This window comes from Vombatus ursinus, unplaced genomic scaffold (genome assembly GCF_900497805.2).
Source record: "Vombatus ursinus unplaced genomic scaffold, bare-nosed wombat genome assembly UNPS02014778.1, whole genome shotgun sequence".
NCBI classification, from domain to species: Eukaryota; Metazoa; Chordata; class Mammalia; order Diprotodontia; family Vombatidae; genus Vombatus; species Vombatus ursinus.
The window spans coordinates 37,315,023-37,336,059 of record NW_020954556.1 but is presented as its reverse complement, the minus strand read 5'-3'; the positions used below and the strand labels follow the sequence as shown (position 1 = coordinate 37,336,059).

Genomic DNA, 21,037 nt, shown 5'->3' with positions numbered 1-21,037 from the left:
ATTAAAAAAGTGATGATGTAGAGCTACCTGAGGAAATTCTTACAGATAGATAAGCAGATAGATAGATAGATAGATAGATAGATAGATAGATAGATAGATAGATAGATAGATAGAATTTAGAGATCTGTTGAAGATCTAAAGTTTCAGGTGGTTAGAAAATAGGAATGAATGTCTGTAAGATTATATTTCAACATAGCTAAAGATGGATTTGTGAGAATTCATAAGTATAGGCATTCCCTACACCAATATAAACTCCATCCCCTCCACATTGAAACCATTTATGAATTAGTCAGTCAATAAACATTTATTAAGTGCGCACTGTGTGCCAGGCACTGTCCTAAGCGTAAAGGATACAAAGAAAAGCAAAAGATAGTATCTACCTACTCTCAAAGAGCTCACAGTCTAAGGACAACATGCAAACAATTCTGTGCAAGGAAGGTGTATGTGTACAGGATAAATTGCAGATAATCAGTAGAGGGAAGGCACTAGATTTAAGGGGGATCAGTACAGGATTCCTGTACAAGGTAGGATTTTCCCTGAGACTTGAAGGAAGCTAGGCAAGACAAGACTCAATAATGAGGAAGGACAGCATTTCAGATAGGACAGAGAGCCAGTGAAAACGCCCAAAAGAATTCTTCATCTAGTTCAATCATCTACCTATAAGCCTTGTACATTCAGGTAGACTGATGCTTAGACAACTTATATATAATCAACCTTTTTAGCTTGGTCAGACATTCTAGAGCTTGCTCTGAATTGGCACGGCCTCTGAAAACCCTAAATCTCCTACATCACATGATGAGGCTTCAGAGAAGAATTTCTATAGAGATGAAGATATGCATATCTGAATAAGTATACATATACACAGCTTTGCAATGGATAGAGCACCAAACGTGGAGTCAGGAGAATCCGATTTCAAATTTGAACCCAGACATTTATTAGCTATGTGATGTTGGGCAAACCATTTAATCTCTGTCTGCTTTAGTTTCCTCATCTGTAAAATGAGGATAATAATAGCACCTACCTCCAAGCATTGTTGGGAGGATAAAATGAGTTAATATTGATAAAGTGCTTTGTAAACCTTAAAGATCTATATTAATGATAGCTATAATTATTATTATTACACACAAATACACACACACATACATACAGATATATGTATATTTATTGTGTCTTTTCAGTTGTGTCTGACTCTTACTGACTCCATTTGGGGTTTTCTTGGCAAAGATACTGGAGTGGTTTGCCATTTTATTTTCCAGATCATTTCACAGATGAGGAACTAAGGCAAACAAGGTTAAGTGACTTGCCCAGGTTCACATAGCTAGTTAAGTATCTAAGGCCAGATTTGGACTGAGGCTGGACACTCTTTCCACTGCACCTCTTGGCTTGCCTATATGTGTATATACATATGTCCAATGTATAAAACTTCAGATGTTTATGTCAGAACACCTATTCTTGGTCAAATGCTTTTGATCAACCTAAGTCATTTTACAAATAACTCTGAATATGAAGAGATATAGCCTAAAATAATAACATCGTAGTTTGTTAATGAGGATATCCTTTAATGAGATGGTCTATATGAAATCCACTATCTCAGGCCATGGTTTTCTATCTTTATTTTGTTGTTGTTGTTTTTAGGCAATTGGGGTTAATTGACTTTCCCAGGGTCATACAGCTAGTAAGTGTCAAGTGTTTGGTCTGAGGCCGGATTTGAACTCAGGTCCTCCTGAAGTCAGGGCTGGCGCTCTATCCACTGAGCCACCTAGCTGCCCCTGGCTTTCTATCTTTATAAAGCACTGAGCATGACTCGGGCTTCCAGGGCTTTGCTGGGTCTGGCAGAAGTCCTGTTAATTTAGGATAATTAAATACACCAGCCATATATTTCAGGAAGGTCAGATTAAATACTTTAGAGAAGTCAGCCTGGCCTAGGGTCTTTGTCACATGGAACATTCTTGCTACCTCTGTTATTTCTGCTGTTAGAATATTTGCCTTCTAGAATAATGTATCTACTTTTAGTATAGAGAGTAATTAAATATTTTTCAAGGGTCTCAGTTTACCAATTCATATATTTAATAAACTTTGAAGTCATAGGGAAGCCTAATACTTTAACAGAATAATTGACAAAGTTTTAAAGATATATTAAATCACCCATCCTTTAACTTATATGCTACAGTAGTATGGTTGATTGTATGTTAGACATTAATAATGCATGTACACAAGATAGGAGATCTGAAAAGAAGGATTTGCTAATTAGTGATCTGATGCTATATAAATCTATAAAGACCCAAGATTAACCAAAACCTGGAAGCACTTGTCTCTTCAATTTAATCACAGATCGTTTAGTGCCATGACAGTGGGGACTGTTTTTTAGCTCTTCTTTGTATCCCCAGTGTGTAGCACAGTAGGAGCTTTATAAATGTTTGACTTACCGACTTGATAAAGAGTAGTACTTTTGGGATTTTGTTAACCACACAGCCACACAGCATCATCAGAGTTCATAGGCATGTATTAATCTTTTAAGTTTTTCTCATTTCTTTCCAAGTCACATGTAGATTTGTTCCTGATTCTCAGTTTACTAACTGAGCAGTGTTACAGTGGCTAAAGTATTAGACGTGGCATCAGAAAGACTTGAGTTCAAATGCAGGCTTTGGTACTTACTAGCTATGTGATCCTGGGCAAGTTGCTTACCTGCTGTTCCTTATCTATAAAATGGGGATAATAATAGTACCTATTTCCTAGGACTGTCACAAGGATTAAATGAGATAGTATTTGTAAAGAGCTTTGCAAATAAGTATATAAATACTTACTATCATTATTATCTGAACCATAGAAACATAGAATGGGAACTGGTGGGGACTTTTCAAGATCTATTCTTGATCCAAGGGTAGAAAGAGGAGCAATGAAGGGAAATGTAGGCTTGATGTTCAGAAAACCTTCCTCACCCTTAGATCTATCCTAAAGGCTCCTGGGTTTCCCATCCCTGGAGTCCTTTGTGCCAACACTGGTTGTCCACTTCTCAGATATGAGGTCAAGGGGATTCTTGATCAGGGATGGGTTGGCCTAGATGACTCTGAGGCCTCCTCCAACTCAGACTCTGTGAAATCCTTCCTTTGACACAAAAGGAAACTGAGGTCCAGGTGGTTGAAATGACTTCCCCTGATCACAGCTAGTTTTGCTTTGAGAATTTTTTAAAAATGAGACATATTTACAAATGCGACAAGTTTACCTTCCAGTAGGAGCTTGTAATACATTCACAAATGACTATAATATAAAATAGAATATCAGTATGTTAGAAAAATAAAAACAAAATACAACTGTGGTGGAGTTATTTTTTTATTCACTTCCCTGAGGCAGCTAGATGTCATAGTGGATAGAGCACTGGGCTCTGCAGTAGGGAAGACCTAAGTTCAAATCTGGCTTCAGACACTTGCTTAGCTCTGTGACTTTGGACAAGTCGTTTACCCTCTGCTTGCCTCAGTTTCTTCATTTGTTAAATGAGGATAATAATTACATCTGCCTCCCAGGCTTGTTGTGAGGATCAAATGAGATAATACTTGTACAGCATTTAACACGTGAAACGTTCTTGCTACCTCCATTATTTCTGCTGTTAGAATATTTACCTTCTAGAATAAGGTATCTACTTTTAGTATAGAAAGTAATTAAATATTTTCAAAGGTCTTAGTTTACCAAGTCATATATTTAATAAACTTTGAAGTCATAGGGAAGCCTAATACTTTAACAGAATAATTGACAAAGTTTTAAAGATATATTAAATTAAATTAATAAAGATGTATTAAATAAAAAGATATTAAATTATATATTAAATATAAACCCATCCTTTAACTTACATGCTACAATAGCATGGCACATAGTAGATACAATATTAATGCTATTATTATTATCATTATTTCATAAATGGAGGTAGTACAGAAAGTATAGTAAATAAGGGTAGTAGCTGGTGACCACTGAAAGTTTGCTCAGTCGCTCCTTTTGTTTTTACTTCTCTCATGCACTGATATTCGATTTTGTATTATAGTCTTTTGTGTTCTGTTTTATACATGTTGAGCATGAGCTGGTAAGAATCCAGGTAGAAATGTCTAGAAGACAGTTGGAAATGCAGGACTAGAGTTAAGGGAAGATTTATATTTAAAAGGCATTTGAATTAAGGGGTAACTGTACCCATTGGAGTGAATGAAATGAATAAATGAGGAGAAAAGTATTTAACTGTGTCCTATGCACCAAACACTTGTACTAAGTGCTGGGCAAAACATACAAAAATGGACCAGTCCCTGCCCTCAAATTCTAATAGGGGAAGGCCCAGATTGAAGGAAGGCTCAGTCAAGGAGGAATCTCCCAAGTAGAAAGTGGGACAAGAGCCAGGACAGGAGAGAGCTGCTTTCCGAGCTTGAAGCTCGCCCACATTCAAGAGCTGGGAGGAAAAAGAGGAACCAAAGGTTATACGGCACAAACAACTGTACCTGAATGACCATTCTGGTGTTTGGGTGAAAGGCGCTCAGTGGACTCAATCTCAGTTTGACTCAGTATGTGTGCTTTCCTCTTTCGTAGCTTTTCTACTTCATTGTCGAACTTGTCTGAAAGGATAGTCTCACTAGGACTGTCAAGAATAACGTTAAATATTTTTCAGGAAACGTGAAATGTATATATGAAATATATATACATACATACACATACATAAATCAATATTGTATGCTTATAGAAAAATATATAGATGTGTAGATATTTATATCAGCTAGGTGGTGCAGTAGGTAGAACGCCGGGCCTGGAGTCAGGAAGACCTGAGTTCAAATCCGGTCTCCGATACTTGCTAACTGTGTGACCCTGGGCAAGTCATTTAATCTGGTTTACCTCAGTTTCTCATCTGTAAAATGAGCTGAAGAAGGAAACGGCAAACCACTCTAGTATCTTTGCCAAAAAACCCTGAATGGGGTCATGAAGAGTTAGATGTGATTGAAAAACAACTGAACAACAACCACAAATATATATTGCTCGATCCTCTGGCCTACAAATCTCAGAATGCCAGTCAGTTCTCATAATAGGAATTTGAGAATTCTCTCAAATTCCTATTACACACAGAAAAATAATATAGAGGGAAATGACAGCATATTTCATCATGTCATAAAACAAATTGACTCCTCTCCCATTCCTATGTTGGGAGACAATAACAATATGTTTTAGGTATGGAAAAATATAAATTCTAGGCTAAACTGTTCTTTTTCCTTGTCCAATCTATAATGACTCCTCTGCAGAGTAGTATTTCTAGTTAGAGAAAACAGTCTAATTGCCAGAAGAATACTTTACTTTTGTATCCTGGGTACAAGGAGAAGGACCAAGCTACGTCAAACTGTTATAGTTCATCCAAGATACAACTTTCTTAGTTAGGTGGGTGTATGTCATGGAATTGTGGGCCAGAGAACTATTATTAATGTATTCTCAGCATTTCTTTTAAAATATTCCCTTTCCACTCAGAGAGAAGATATGAATGTGTGTGTGTGTGTGTGTGTGTGTGTGTGTGTGTGTGTGTGTGTGTAGGGGGGAGACAGGTGGAAGAAAAGGAAGGACTTCATTTTTAAAATTTTAATTTATTTTTTAAAAAATCCTTCCTTTGCTAAGTATAGTGGCACATGCTTGAGTCCCTGTTACTGAGGAGTATGAAGAAGGATCATGTGATTTTGGCAGTTTTGAGCTGCAGTAAGACTAAGCGTGATTGAGTGCCCAGAATAAGTCTACACCAATATGGTGAGCTGCTGGGAACATTGGACCACTAGGTTGCCTAAGGAGAGGTAAATTGGCCTAAGTAATAATGGAGCAGATCAAAGCTTGTGATTGACTTTGTGGCCTCTTCACTTTCAGCCTGTGTAAGATAGGGAGACTCAGTAGGAAGACAGGAAGGAAAGTAGGAAGAAAGAAAGGAAGGATGAAAGGAAGGAAGAAAAGAAGGAAAGAAAAAAGAAGGAAGGAAAATTCCCTTTGCAAGCTACATAGTCTTCTTTCATATGAAACTCTGTTGTTGCAGAGTTATCATGTACTCCAAGCATTTAAATGTGGTGAGAAAATAATATTCCATTCTTATTTGAACAAAAATATTTAAGCATTCTTTAAATTGCCCAGTAAAAAAACAATTATTGCAAGTGTCTTTCTTGGGCTTAGGATACTTCTTTGGGCATACAGAAGAACAAGATTCCAACTTAGCATAAAAGTAGCAATTGGGTCCTATATATGCAGAGAGTACCTAAAAATATAAACCTCAAAGCACTATATAAAGTCAGCTATCTTTATATAAGTACATGCCTTTTAAATGGCTTCTAATATAAAATTTTAGTGATGTTTTTGGAAGCTACCATTTATAGAAGTCCTGATTCCTTAGTAGTAGGAAACAGAAACATAGTAAGAAACAAAAGAATAGATTTTTGGACAATATCTTAAAACTCGTATCAAGAAATATTTTTAGTACTGGACCAATACTGATATTTTGTATTATTGTCTTTCAAACTCAGCGATTAAAGTTTTGCTAGAAGGCTTTTTGATTCTTATATACTCAAAAGTATTATATGTTTAATAAAAACAATTTTAAATATAAGAAAATATAGCATAATTATGTTTTTGGAAGACAAATAGAAACCTGTTAATGTAAATAATCAAATAAAACAAGCAAAAGAGAAAATAATTTTTTTCTATTGTTACACCTTAAGGCTAATTGGTGGGGAGTAACAAATAGGAAGATGAAGAAAGGATGGTTGCAGGTTTTTTTTCCTATTCTATCCACAGAAGTAAATAAATGGGAATATCAAGAATCTCTGTGCAGTGAGAATGGAGAACTTCAGGGCTGGTAAAAGGAAAAGTAACTGAATTCCCTTATGCTATTCAGAGAGATGGTGGAAGACATCAAAAGCTATTTGAACTAATGTTAGCAATCTTAGATTAGTGTCCTCTTCATTATAAAAAGTAAAACAACATTTGGCAAAGTGAAATGCTGACATGAGTTTTTGCATAATTTTTTTTTTGGTGTGGAGGTTTATTACCAATTTTTTAAAAGGAAAAAAAGCAAGAGCAGCTAGAATAGAAATTCTTCTAACCTAAATAGCAATTTAACACAAAAGAACATTTACTATGTGTCACTGCTAAATGAGGATCTGAGATGTATGAATGACTTCTAAGTCTCTTTGATTCCTATTTTAAAAATGAATTGCCCTAGTAAACCGCCACCTCATGGGAATCCCCTTTAAAGAACAAAGATTTTTTTATTTTTTCAAAGCCAGGAAATAGCATTAAGAGAAAAAATAAAGAAGACAGATTGCCTATGAAGATGGTTTATAAACTGTGTTTCATAGCACCTACAGCATTCTACCAGTTATCCTGAGGATTCTTTGAAATAAGACATGGCCATCACAAGCCTGAGCCTGGTGTCCCATAAGTTGTCCATCCTTATCACCACCACCTCTCAGCATCCCTAGCTTCTTTCAAAGTTTGTCTTAATGCAGCCTCTTATATTAGGCCTTTCCTGGTTTTTAAAGAGGCAGAGGAACTAGAGACCAAATTGCCAGTATTCACTAGATTATAGAGAAAGCAAGGGAGTTTCAGAAAAATATCTACTTCTGCTTCATTGACTACACCAGAACCTTTGATTTTGTGGATCACAATAAAATGTGTATCAAGTCCTTAAAGTGGAGTACTAGATTATTTTACTTGTCTCCTGAGAAACTTTTATTTGGATCAAGAAGCAACAGTTAGAACCAAATATGAACAACTGATTGGTTTAAGTTTGGAAAAGGAGTATGACAAGGCTGTATATTGTCACTTATTTAACTTATATGTAAAGTATGTCATGCAAAGTGCCAGGCTAGATGATTCAAAAGCCATAATCAAGGTCACCAGGACAAATATCAACAATCTCAGATATGTAGATGAAAGTGAAGAAGACTTAAGGAGCCTCTTGATGAAGGTGAAAGAGGAGAATGTAAAAGCTGGCTTGAAGCTTAACACAAAAACCCCCCAAAAAAACAAAACCTAAAATCATGGCAACTGGTCCCATCACTTCCTGGCATATAGAGGGAGAAGAAATGGAAGCAGTGTCAGATTTTATATTCTTGGGTTCAAAGATCACTGCAGATGGCAACTGCAGTCATCAAATTAAGACACTTGCTCCTTGGAAGGAAAGCTATGGAAAATCTGGACAGCATACTAAAAAGCAGAAACATCACCTTGCCAACAAAAAATAGTCAAAGCTATGGTTTTTCCAGTAGCAATGTATGGCTGTGAGAGATGGACTACAAGGAAAGCTGAATGCCACAAAATTGATGCTTTCAAATTGTGGTGCTGGAGAAGACTTTTGAGAGTCCTTTGGAGAACAAGGGACATCAAATCAGTCAATAATTAAAGAAATTAATTCAGACTATTCATTGGAAGGTCAAATACTGAAGCTGAAACTTAAATACTTTGACCACATAATGAGAAGACAGGACTCAGTGGAAAAGACCCTGATGTTGGGAAAGATTGAAGGCAAAAAGAGAAAGGGATGGCAGAGGATGAGATGGATAAATAATGTCATGGAAGCAATGAACATGAGCTTGTACAGACTATAGGACGTAGTGGACAATAGAAGATCCTGGTGTGCTATGATCCATGGGATCACAAAGAGTCAGACATAACTGAATGACTGAACAATAATGATCCGCCCATCTGTTCCACCAACTGAAACCACTCTGTATTTACTTTGTATAGATCTTGTTTTGTTTTATAGTTATGTGTCATACCCTCTTATTATATAAAAAGTTGCAGAGGGCAAGGATGGGGGCTTATCCAACATCTGTCCTATAACACCAAGTACAGAGCCCTATATATAGTAGTTATGTTTTTTTAATATTTCTTTAATAAAACTGAATTTTCTAGAACTTTCAATACACACATGGACCTTTAAGATGCAGGTTGTACTTCTGATAATCAATATGCTTGGAAGGTCAGGAAAAGGAAAGAGAATAAGAAATGAGAGAGTGCAGGGAGGGAGAGAGAGAGAGAAGAATGAAGGAGAAGAAAAGAGGAAATAGAGAGGTCAGAAGCTAATGCAGTTCCTCCTCCCAGAACTACTCCTTCAACCTCCAGTTCACATTGGTAGGCTGTGTTGCCAGAAGGCAGCTACTACTATTTTCAAGGTTCTAGGCATAAATCTGAGGGGCTAAGGTTTCTAGTACCATCAATTATGAGCCCCCATCAGTCTGCTTCCCATTAACAATCAGCCAGACAGTTAACTTTTTAGCAAAAATATTTACTAAAATAGTATAGCAAGAACAGTAGTGACAAAAACATCCCCTCCCCCAAAGTCTGAGGCACATTCTCTTACAAAAGCTTACAGGATCCATAGGGAATATAGGCATAAACTTAAAGAACAAAGGTAATGAAGCACCTATGTACAGAACAAATTTGATAAGGGGTTAACTCAAAACTTCTGCTTATTAAATGTCCTTTTCTCTCTCTGCAGTCTCCCCAAGAAATTTTCTTTGAATGTAGTTCTATGTTAAGCTCCAAGAATCAGTACCTTTGTAAAGTACATGGCCAACATTTCTCTCTGCCAAGAGGGCTCACACTTCCTGAAGCTTTCTTTCCATGAGGGACTATCACTACTGGTTGTATATGTTACCTCCTACTGGTCTAGTCTCTCTGATCCCAGTTGGAGATAGCCAGTGTAGAGGTACAGAGTTGGAAGATAGAGTGTTTGAGGAACAGCAAATAGGCCAGGGTAGCTTGATGGTGGACTATATGGAGGGGATTGAAGTTCAAGAAGACTGGAAAATACAAAGGTTATACATGTGCAATCGTGCAGAACATTATTTCCTTCTTAGTCATGTTGAGAAAGAAGACATGGACCAAAAATAAAAATAAAATAAAAAACATGAAAAAAACCAATGCTGTGATTCTGCATTCAGATATCCATCAGTTCTTTCTCTGGAAGTGGATAGCATTTTTCAATATGAGTCCTTTGGGATCGTCATGGATTGTTGTATTGATGAAAATAGCTAAGTTGTTCACAGCTGTTCATCATACAATATTGCTGTTTTGTTGTTGTTCAGTCATTTTCAGTCATATCCAACTCTTTGTGACCCCATTTGGGTTTTTTTTTTTGGCAAAGATACTATAGTGGTTTGCCATTTCCTTCTCCAGCTCATTTACAGATAAGAAAACTGTGGCAGAGATTAAGTGACTTGCCCAGGGTCACAGCTGGTAAGTGTCTGAGGCCAGGTCTTCCTGACTCCAGACCTGTTGCTCTATCTCCTGTGCCATCTAGCTACCTTATTTCCCACATGAGGCTTTTCCTTGTCCCCCCAGATGCTACTGCCTCCCCCACAAAATTATGTTGTATTTACCCTGCAGATATTTTGAATTTACTTTATGTAATATAATTAAATATATTTAGTAAATACATTCGAGATAGCTGGGTGGTACAGTGGACAGAATCCTGGACCTGGAGTCAGAAAGATCTGAATTTGAATCCAGCCTTACACTTTTCCTAGCTGTGTAACCTTGGGCAAGTCATTTAAACTCTGTTTGTCCCAGTTTGTTCAACTATAGAATGGGGATAATAATAGTACCTTCCTCCTAGGGTTGTTGTGAGGATCAAATGAGATAATATTTGTAAAATGCTTAGCACAGTTCCTGGTACATAGTGGACACTGAATAGATGCTTATTCCCTTCCTTTCCTTTCTTTCCCTTCCCAATACGTGTACGTGTTGTTTTACCCAATGCAATGTAAGCGCTTTGTGGGCAGGGACTGTTGTTTTTGTTTTTGTATTACTAGTGCCTAGCATAGTGTCTGGCACATAGTAGGCTCTTGATAATGTCTATTGATTAGTTGGTTCCCTCCTTCCTTCCTTCTATCCTTTCTTCCCTCTCTTTCTTTCTTTTTCTTTTTAGAAATGTCATAGTCTATTGTTTATTTGGTGAATTCAGAAACTGGGTGATTTTCCTTTTAGGAATTTCAAAACAATCATTAAATTTCTAGTTTCTTGCTACTAGAGATTCCTCCAAATACTATTTGATGTCTTGAAAAAGATTTATTTTGATAGGAAAATCGCCAACAAATCCTAAGTACATCCATTTTATGTTCTTCTGGTGGTATAGTGATTTATGTAAAATAGACATTTTCATTTTTAAAATGCGTAATCCTTAGTGACAGACATGAAAACGGCGGGTGACTTTGTGACCTCTCAGAGCTTTGCTATCATAACAAGTCTAATGATTAGTAGCGTTTTGCAGACAGGTTTAATTAACTCGAAGTGGAGCACTTTTCCGAGTTGTCAGCATTTTACCAAAAGTACATGAGATGGCTTGAAAGGTAAACAATATTTTCAAAATCAGTATGCAAATATAGTCAACAACAGTAATTATAGAACTCACGTAGAGTGATCAGCCTTTCAAATGAACTAAATACAATCAAAATAGTCACATCTGTTTTTCATGCAATCCACCAGTTTAAATTTGACTAAATGTTCCCATCACTCAATTGTACTGTCTGCATTCACTTAGGCTAAACATTGTTATTTAGATTAATCAGAGAAATTATTTTAGTTACAATTTCAATACCTTTTCTCTTGAGACTATAGGCAAAGAGAAGTGACAAATAAATTGGAATAATTTGGAGAATATAAAAATGGTCAATATTTTCTTTGACTTTGATGAGTTTTTGCACTGATTGGATCAATTATCTGTGTTGACTAGACTTTTTTTTCTCCTCTCTTTCAGCCTTGCCTTACACCCAGACAAAACCTTGGTTGCAACTGGACAAGTCGGGAAGGATCCATACATTTGCATTTGGGATTCTTATAATGTACAGACTGTTTCTATTCTTAAAGATGTACATACACATGGAATCGCTTGTCTGGCTTTTGATTCAGATGGACAGGTATGGATACTTTGTGGTTTATGGGGTTTTTAAAATATTTTCTTTATGGTCTCCAAAGTCTTCTAACTTGCAGTAATTTTGTAGTCATAACTTAAAGAAAACAGTTTATGTGCCTACAGTAGTATTTGGTTTGGTGAAAGAGCTGTGAGCAGAAAAACTCCTGTAATGTTAGCGCTTCTGGTGGACTCTATAATTATACAAAGCAGAAGCAGAGACCATAAAGGTGGCCATCTTTTAGTTAGGAGGCAATCTAAATCAGGATGGGAACAAAGACATGTCTGTATTGAAGAGGTATAGGAAATGGACTTTTGGAAGGCCTTATGAGCTCTTAAAAGCAGTTTAGATTGTCAGATACAGTGCTGGACTTGGAGCCATGAAGGACCTGGATTTGAATCCAACCTCTGGCACTCAATAAGCTATGTCCCCATAGGCAAATCACTGTGCCTTACTTTCCTCATTAGGATAAAAGGAATAATAATACCAATAATAATAATAACTTAAAATTTATATTAATATGTTACCAAACTGCAGTGAGGATCAGATGGGATAATGCATGTAAGCCACTTTGTAAGCCTCAAAGCAGCATAGATATTATAGAAGTTCTGTGATTGGTGCTTCCTAGAAAACAGCTACCTAGGATTGCAAACAAGACTGCAGAGGAACAGGGCTCATGATGGGAATGCCTTAATGGTTCTTGCAGCCAATGTGCTTTATGTTTCCTAGCAGTGAGGATTAGAGAATAGTAATCTGTGGATGGACTCTGTGGCTGAAAGAAACTGGATTTTAAGGAGATTTGCAAAATCTCCTTCTCTGAAATTCAGTATGTACAGAAACAGTTTTTTTTATCTGTTTGAGACAGTTGTGATTCCTCTGAAAAGTGGAGAAATGGCCAAAATTATAGAAATAATAGATACTGGGATAGGAAGAGATCATAGGAATCATTTAGTCCAACCTTCTTATTATGGACATGAGGAAGCTGAGGTCCCCAGAGGTTAAGTGAGTAATCTGAAGGACACACAGCTAGTTAGTAGAAGAATCATGGATGGCAGGGAAACAAGCCTTATGACTTCCTGATAATCCCATGAGTATATAATTATATATACATATAGGTATACACATGTGTGTATACACACACATATACATACACATACACACATATATACATACCCATGTGTGCATGTATGTATGTATGTATGTGTGTATTTCAACAATTTGGCCACCCTCTTACTGTGTTCTACTCAAGCTCATTACTGATTTTTTTTAAAAGAATTGTGGTTATGCTAAGTTATAGTATCTTTAATATTTTTAATTTATTTTAGGGGGAGTCCAGATCTATGATTGGTAAAGGGATTCCTTCTACCAATACAGATCAGCGATTGTTCTGATATTTATAGTCTTAGAGGGTTGCCTAAACCCAGGGTCTGGAGAAATTAAGTGATTTGCCCAGAATTATTCTGGTAGAATGTGTCGGAAGCAGCACTTGAACCTAGGTCTTCACGTCTCTGAGGCTGGCCCTTTCTTTGTCTACCACACAAAGTTGCTTCTCAAAGGTAATTCTTTAGAGAGATTATACAAGGTTAAGTAGATAGAAAAGGAAGGCAAGGAGAAGTTAATAAGTATTTATATAGTGCCTACTATATTGCCAAGCACTGTGCTAAGTGATTTATAAATATTCTCTCATTTGCTCCTCACAACAACCCTGAAAGGTAGGTGCTGTTGTTATTCTCATTTTACAGCTGAGGAAACTGAGGCAAACAAGAGTTAAGTGACTTCCCCTGGGTCACACAGCCTAATAAGTGTCTGAAACCATATTTGAACTCAGTGTTTCCTGACTCCTGACCTGAAGATCTATTCATTGTGCCACTAGCTGCTACTATTACCCTCACCTTACATATGAGGAAACTGAGACAGAGGTTAAGTGACTTGCCCAGTATCACAAAACTAGGAAGTATCTGAGTCAAGATTTGAATTCATGTCTTAGGCTTAGCATTTCATCCACTGTACCACATTGCTTCCTAGTATTGTTCTACCCGACTAGGTTGTTGGCTTCTGAAACAACCTAAAGTAAACTATAGTGGCTATATAGATGAGGACATTTTAAGGAGAGATAAACATGTGCACCCACACACACACATACACACACACACACACACACAATAATTCAAAGTAAGGGATGATATTGCCTAAGAGGTACAAATAAATTTCTTTAAGAGTTCAGAGGAGAGAGCGATCACTTTCAGCCAGCCGGATGAAGGAAAGCTTCCTAGAGGTGGCAACATTTAAGTTGGACTTGAAAAATGTTTGGGATTTCCTTAGACAGACATGTATATGTTTGCATGTGTGTGTCTTTGTGTGTGTGTGTATACGTGTGCGTGTGTGTGTGTGTGTGTGTGTGTGGCAGTGGGCCAAGGCATTGTAGAAATAAGGAATACATGAACAAGGCAGAAAAGGAGAGGGCATATTCTGGAAACTGTAAGACTTTGGATTTGGCTAGAGTGTAGGGGATGTAAAAATGAATAGTATGAGATCACTAAGGTTCCAAGAAACTGATTGCATTACAGGAGTTATCTTGTTTGGAAAATTTTTTTCAACAACTTTGTTGAATTTTCCAAACAATAACATTGTTTTAAACTTTTTATTCCTATCCTGACATTTATCTATCAGTAGATGAGAAACATGCAGATAGGTGGTACAGTGGATAGAGTGCTGAACCTGGAGTCAGGAAGACTCATCCTGAGTGCAAATTCAGCCTTGACCACTTACTAGCCATATGACCCTGGGCAAGTCGCTCAATCCTATTTGCTCCTGGTTTCTCATCTATAAAATGAGCTGGAGAAGGAAATGGCAAACCACTCCAGTATCTTTGCCAAGAAAATCCCAAATGGGGTCATGAAGAGTCAGACACAAATGGAAAATGACTGAAGATGAGAAACAATGCAGTTATATCGGAAAGGGTTCTGGATTTGGATTCAGGGCAGACTTGAATTTGAATCCTGCATCTGATTCAAAATTACAAACTAAGTCAAAGGCTTTGACTTACCAATAATGTGACCATGCCCAAGCCTTTATGAGCCACAAGTTTCCTTATTGGTAAGGTAGTCATAATACTTAACTTTTCACGGTTGTCTTGGGGACCAAATGAGATAATGTATGTAAAGCTCATTAAAAACACTGAAGTATTATGTAAATAGAAGCTATTATTACAGAATTTATATTATATAACCTTATAAATTGGGCTAGAGTGAGTTCATTTTCCTATACAGTTTATGTGCTATAAAAATATCTGCCTTATTATTTTGATTTTTCACCTACTTTAGCCATATATACACTCACACGCAGACATAATAGATGGAGAGATTCACTGCTCATATTTATTTTAATGCTATTGCAAACATGTTTTCCTAAACATTTCTTTATCAAGATAAATTCTGAGTATCTAAAAAAACACTAAATGAGACGAGAGATGAGAGATTTCCATTTTCTTGCTTTTATTTTATGTTAGAATCCCAACTATTTTATTTTTCAATTCGTTTTATTGGGAAAATCAAACAATCCATGGCACTTACTTGCCAGTGGATGAAAACATCTTTGTAGTTGTTTCCCATGATGCATTTCCAGGCTCATTGCTGTCTATTGCTTCAGGGCATGCATTTATTCCCTGGTTAGAGTCCAATGGGATCTAATGATATTTAGAAATAGACAAATGGTGTGTCACTTCACAACCACTGAAAGGTCATAGAAAATACCTTTAAAGTAGTTAAACGAATGTTAAATGAAATTTGAACTAAATTGATTTTCTTTTGTTTTTCTAATTCAAGTAATAGAATAAGCTGACTCCAATGCACCCTAGCACAGGGTACTAGCTAGCACAATGAGGACTGTATAGAGTGAGTTTATGCATTGATCAGGGCTGTACTCTCTGACCTATGATGTCCCTTACAACTCTAAGGTTCTCTGACTCTGTGAAAACTGGTTTCACTTATTTATAATTTTTTTGTGGATTTTCTTTTTAAAGACTATTACCTGAGATGTCCCCCTCACATATAGGTGGCTAGAAAAGCTTCCAGAGATTTGAGTAACTCAAAACCACGAGTATTTTTATTTTTACCAGTCAGACTGAGAATCTGTGAGTTCAAAACAAAAGACTTTAATCAAATAGCATAACAAAGTAAGAAAAAGTCCCTCTATTCATACACAGGATATGTATCTCTCCCACAAGATACCATACTATTCCATGTGGAAGAGGGGATGGAAATAGAACCTGTTATCTCCCAAACATCTTGAGGACTCAGGCAAAACCCCTCCAAACCTTACAGGAATTGTGTGGAACCTGGGCACTGATTTGAGCATTTGATCTGAGCAAGAAGTGATGCTGCTGTGGGCGAGACAGGCATTCTTGCCCTTATTATGCATGTGGCATAGAGAAGCATATATAAGGTACTTACTATATGGCAAGTGTATAGTGAACTCAGCACTGTGAATACAAACAGAAAAGTGAGACAGTCACCTCTGCTTAGAGCTCACATTCTAATTGGGAGAGATAGCTTCTAGAAGAGTTCAACTGTTAGGTGGCTAGAAAGGGCCAGGGGTCCTTAGTTAGGCTCCATGGAAGAGTAGAGTGTGAGGTCCAGAGTCCTGAGGGGCGACCGTTGGGCAGAAGGGATGATGATGGGATCTTAATAGGTAGGATGGGGATGCAGGGTCCCCCTATATAGGCAAAAATAATACTTTGAGTCTTTCATTAATCTGTCATTTTGTTGGTATAGGCATTCTCTTCACCAATGGAAAAAGAAGTAAATGAAAGGCATTGTCCACTTCATAATTATAAAAAAAATAAATTTTTTATTTTAATAAAATTTTTTTTATCAGTATAGCAAGTTCTCACAGTGAGGAGCCTGCCCTACCAATACACATTTATGCATCTTCTTTAATTTATAGTCTTAAAGAGTTGTCTGGGGTGGGGCTACTGAGGAGCTAAGTGACTTGCTCAGGGTCAATCAGGTCTCTTCCTGATTCTAAGACCAGCTTCCTTCCACTACACCTGATACAGTGGGATAGCTTTGGAGTAAAAAAAAAACAAAACTATCCCACTTTCGTATGCATCAATGGTATCATCTAGTCATTCCCTCTAGTGGCATAAATAGAAAGTTGGAGAACTTAAGAAAAAAATTTCAGAATGAGCGCTGAAAAAATCTTTAATACCCTATCTAAACATATATAGTACTATACATTATTTATATGCTGAATATTTCCAATGGAGACCAACCTTTAATGAAGGGCCCTAAACAATAACAATAATAACTTATATTTAGATCATACTTTCATGTTTACAGTATGCTTTCACATGTATTATTTCAATCACTCCTCAAAATGATTCTAGGAGGACTTGGGGGAAGCAATGATTACCTACATTTTATAGCTATGAACATTAAGACTTAGAGACACTGTGATTTGTCTGAAATCAAATACCCAGTTAGCAGTGATAGATCCTGGGTTAGACCCCATAACTTTCCTGATTTCTAACTCAGCACTTTTCCCACTTTATCACATTGCCTCGTTATATATGTGCTCTTCTCCATCATTTAATTTTGAGAGGTTTGGTTTGTATATTTTGTGTGTATGTATGTATGACTTACTTGGTTTTGATTTTGCACATAATTATATGTGCTCTTTTTGAATTTATGATTTTCATTGGAAGAAAATTCTGATTCTAACTAAGTATTTCAAACCAGAGGCTAGAAAGTCAAATAAGCTTTATTAAGCATAATTTGTTCTTTATTTTCTTAAATGTATATGAATTATTAACAATTTAGAATAATGGTCATAACCATTTATATATTTCCCCTCTCGCTCTTTTAAAAAAATTTCAAGGTATGATGTTTTGCTCCTTCAATTTCAACAGTTTTTTTAGATTTCTTGACTTCAGAAACCTGGACTCTTTAATCCAATACTGAATTAAGTGTACGAGATAACCCTACCCTCAATTTGCCTTCCTCTATAACTTCTACTGATTTCAGCTGAAGCTTTTTGGGAAAAATCTGAAACCAGGATTGGTTCTTATATCTGATAACTTTAGTTTGTGTAATCAGTTTACAACCTTTGCAAATTATTATTGAATTTTCAGCATAGATTAATGGTAGACATAGACTGTGTTGTCTTTAGTTTTTGTCTTATTTTTACATAAATTTGGAAAAATTGCCTTGCATACATAATATTCTGAACAGAAAAAAATCTTTATCATACTCTCCAATTGACAAGAATCTTGTTCTTTTCTTAGCGTTTAGCCTCTGTGGGATTGGATGCCAAAAACACAGTCTGCATTTGGGACTGGAAGAAGGGAAAATTACTGGCAACAGCAACTGGCCATTCAGATAGGGTAATTATACTGCCCTGAATCATTCATAATGAAAATATACAAAATCTCTTTCTGTGTACGTGTGTATGTAAGATGTCTTTAGAATTTTTGAAATGCTTTTTGTTCTTAGCAGTTTAAATTCTGTTGAGGTTATTGTCTTAATTCATTTTTTAATAAAAGTATACTAAATGTATACAGATGTTTCCTCCATCAGTCAGTCAATCAATAAACATTAGTTAAGCACCTCCTTACTTGCCATGTACTGGCACTGGAGAAAGAAATACAAGTATGAGACAGTCCATATTCTTAAGGGGCTTACATTTTCTAGAAGACATGTTCACAGATAACTAAATATATAATATAGGTATAAACACAAATATATGCATGTGTATTTATATACATATGCATTATATATGTATATATAATAGATAGTGATTAAAAGGAACTAAAGAATACTTAAAAACTGGGGGAACAGGACAAGCCTCTCAAAGGAGGTGAGGCTTGAGCTGAACCTTACAAGGAATTAAAATTTTCAGGAGTGGGAACATTTAGGGCATGAGGCATAGGCTATGTATGCAAAGACACAGAGGTGGGAAATGAATTATGTATAGGGAAGGGGTAGAGAGGCAATAAGCATTTATATAGTGCCAACTATGTTCTAGGCACTGTGCTAAATGCTTTACAAATACTATCTTATTTGATTTTCACAAAAACCCTGCAGAGTAGGTGCTATTATTATCCCCATTTTACAATTGAGGAAACTGAGGCAAATAGAAGTTAAGCACTTTGTTATGTTCACACAGCTAGTAAGAATCTAAGGGTAGATTTGAACTCATATCTTCTATAAAAAGTATGCTGGAGACAGATTGAAAAGAGCTTTAAATACCAAAGAAAGTAGTTTGTATTTTAACCTAAAGGGAATGAGGAGTCATTTTAAAATTGAGGAATGACATGGTGAGATCTGGCCTTTAGGAGTGTCGATTTGACAGCTGTGTGGAGAATGCAATGGAGAAAGGAAAACCTGAATGCAGGGAGATAAATAAGGAGGTAATTGCCATAGTCTAGTCAAGAAGTGATGAGGGCACATATTTGTGTCTAATGATAGCCAGGAGTCGGGGGAAGGGAAGAGGAGGGAAGAAAAAGATGAAAAAGAAAGTTACACAATAACTTTATTACATATTTAAAAGGAATAGCAAGTTATACATAATAGATTTGCAGTTTGATGTACAATCATCTTTTTTTTTATTCCATGTTATGGAAATGCTTGTTTTATTTCTTAAGTTCAGAATAAAATAAATAAAATTTTAAAGAAAGTAATGAGGGCTTAGATTAGGGTGGTTGTTGTGTGACTGAGAGGGCAGATGAGAGATACTGAGGACATGGAATTGACGAGGATTGGCAACTAATTGAATATGGCGGTTGAGAGAAAGTGAAGAGTTGAGGTTGACTTTTAAATTGCAAGTCTGAGTGCTTAAGGATGGTGGTACTTTTAACAGAAATACAGAAGGAAGAGGGGAGCTTGGATTTAGAGAGAAAAATAATCAATTCTGTGGAAAGCACACTGAGTTTGGGGTGGCTGTGGGACATCCAAGTAGAAATGTCAAACAGGCAATTGAAATTTCAGGCTTGGAACTCAGGAGAGAGATATAGGCTAGGTATATAGAATGGGGCGTCATCTGCATGGAGATGGTAATTGAATTCATTAGAGCTAACTAAATCACTGAAAGTGTGGAAAGAGAAGAAGAGATGGTCTAGGACAGAACTCTAGGATATACTTTTGCACAGGGTAGCATATAGATAATGAAGTTGTAAACGAGACAGAGGAATTTTTGTTTATGGGTTAGAAAAGAACTTGGAGATAGCAGTTTCTAAAACCAAGAGAGGAAAGAGTATATGTGATGGCATTGGTGTCAAACCTTGAAGATACATCAGAAAAGATGACGAATGAGAAGAGGTTATTGGATTTAATAGTAAAGAGATGATTGATAACATTGTAGAGAACCATTTCCATACAATAGTGGGGATGGAAGCCAAATTGCAAGGAATTGAACAGTGAGTTTGAGAGATGACAGAATAGAGTTAATGGAAATAGATAGTTTCCCCCACCCCCATGCAGGAGATTGACTGTGAAAGGAAAAAGAAATATGATTAACTTGAGGGGATGATAGGTTAAGTGAAGCTTTTAAAAGTATGGAGATCTGAGCAAGTTTGTAGGTAGCAGGGAAAGAACAAATGGATAAGGAAAGTTAGGACAAAAAATTGTATGATCAAATGGACAAGCTCCTGGATGAGACAGGACAATGGGATCAAGGTCACATGTAGGTGGGTGGGAACTGGCAAGGACCACCTCCATATGGTTGGTTGACCTGTTCTTGATGAATCACATTGTCTCTTTGTAATCAATGTTTCTAGGACTTCCTGTTATGGGGCTAGCTTTCTGTCCACTATGCCTCTCATGTATATGTATATATATATATGACATAACAATAATGTTATGTTATTTTAATGGCCCCCAGTGTCTTTTTTGTCTGTGTACAGCTCCTATTGAAATCAGTAAGATACAATTTCATAATAATTGCATGCAATCAGGCAAGAAGGAACAGGATAACTACTTTTAGTCTGTAAGAATTATATTTCTCAAAAATGTTTTGAATAACTCACTTTTTTGCTTCACAGTTTTGAATTTCTAATAATGGTTGATTTTTAAAATATGTCTTATTAATACCTTGAGTTGCTTTGTAGTATATAGTTTGTTGAATAGAATTGAATTTGG

General features: G+C 36.4%; 1 protein-coding gene across 2 annotated transcripts in view; it reads left to right on the top strand.

Moving 5' to 3' along the window:
* The window catches only part of EML6 (EMAP like 6), a 297,843-nt gene that overhangs the window by 129,025 nt on the left and 147,781 nt on the right, over nt 1-21,037 (top strand). For both annotated transcript variants that reach the window (XM_027864986.1, XM_027864987.1), the window contains exons 2-3: nt 11,750-11,909; nt 18,187-18,285. In XM_027864986.1, coding sequence (XP_027720787.1) covers nt 11,750-11,909; nt 18,187-18,285 — 259 coding nt within the window. The remainder of the gene's footprint in view (nt 1-11,749; nt 11,910-18,186; nt 18,286-21,037) is intronic.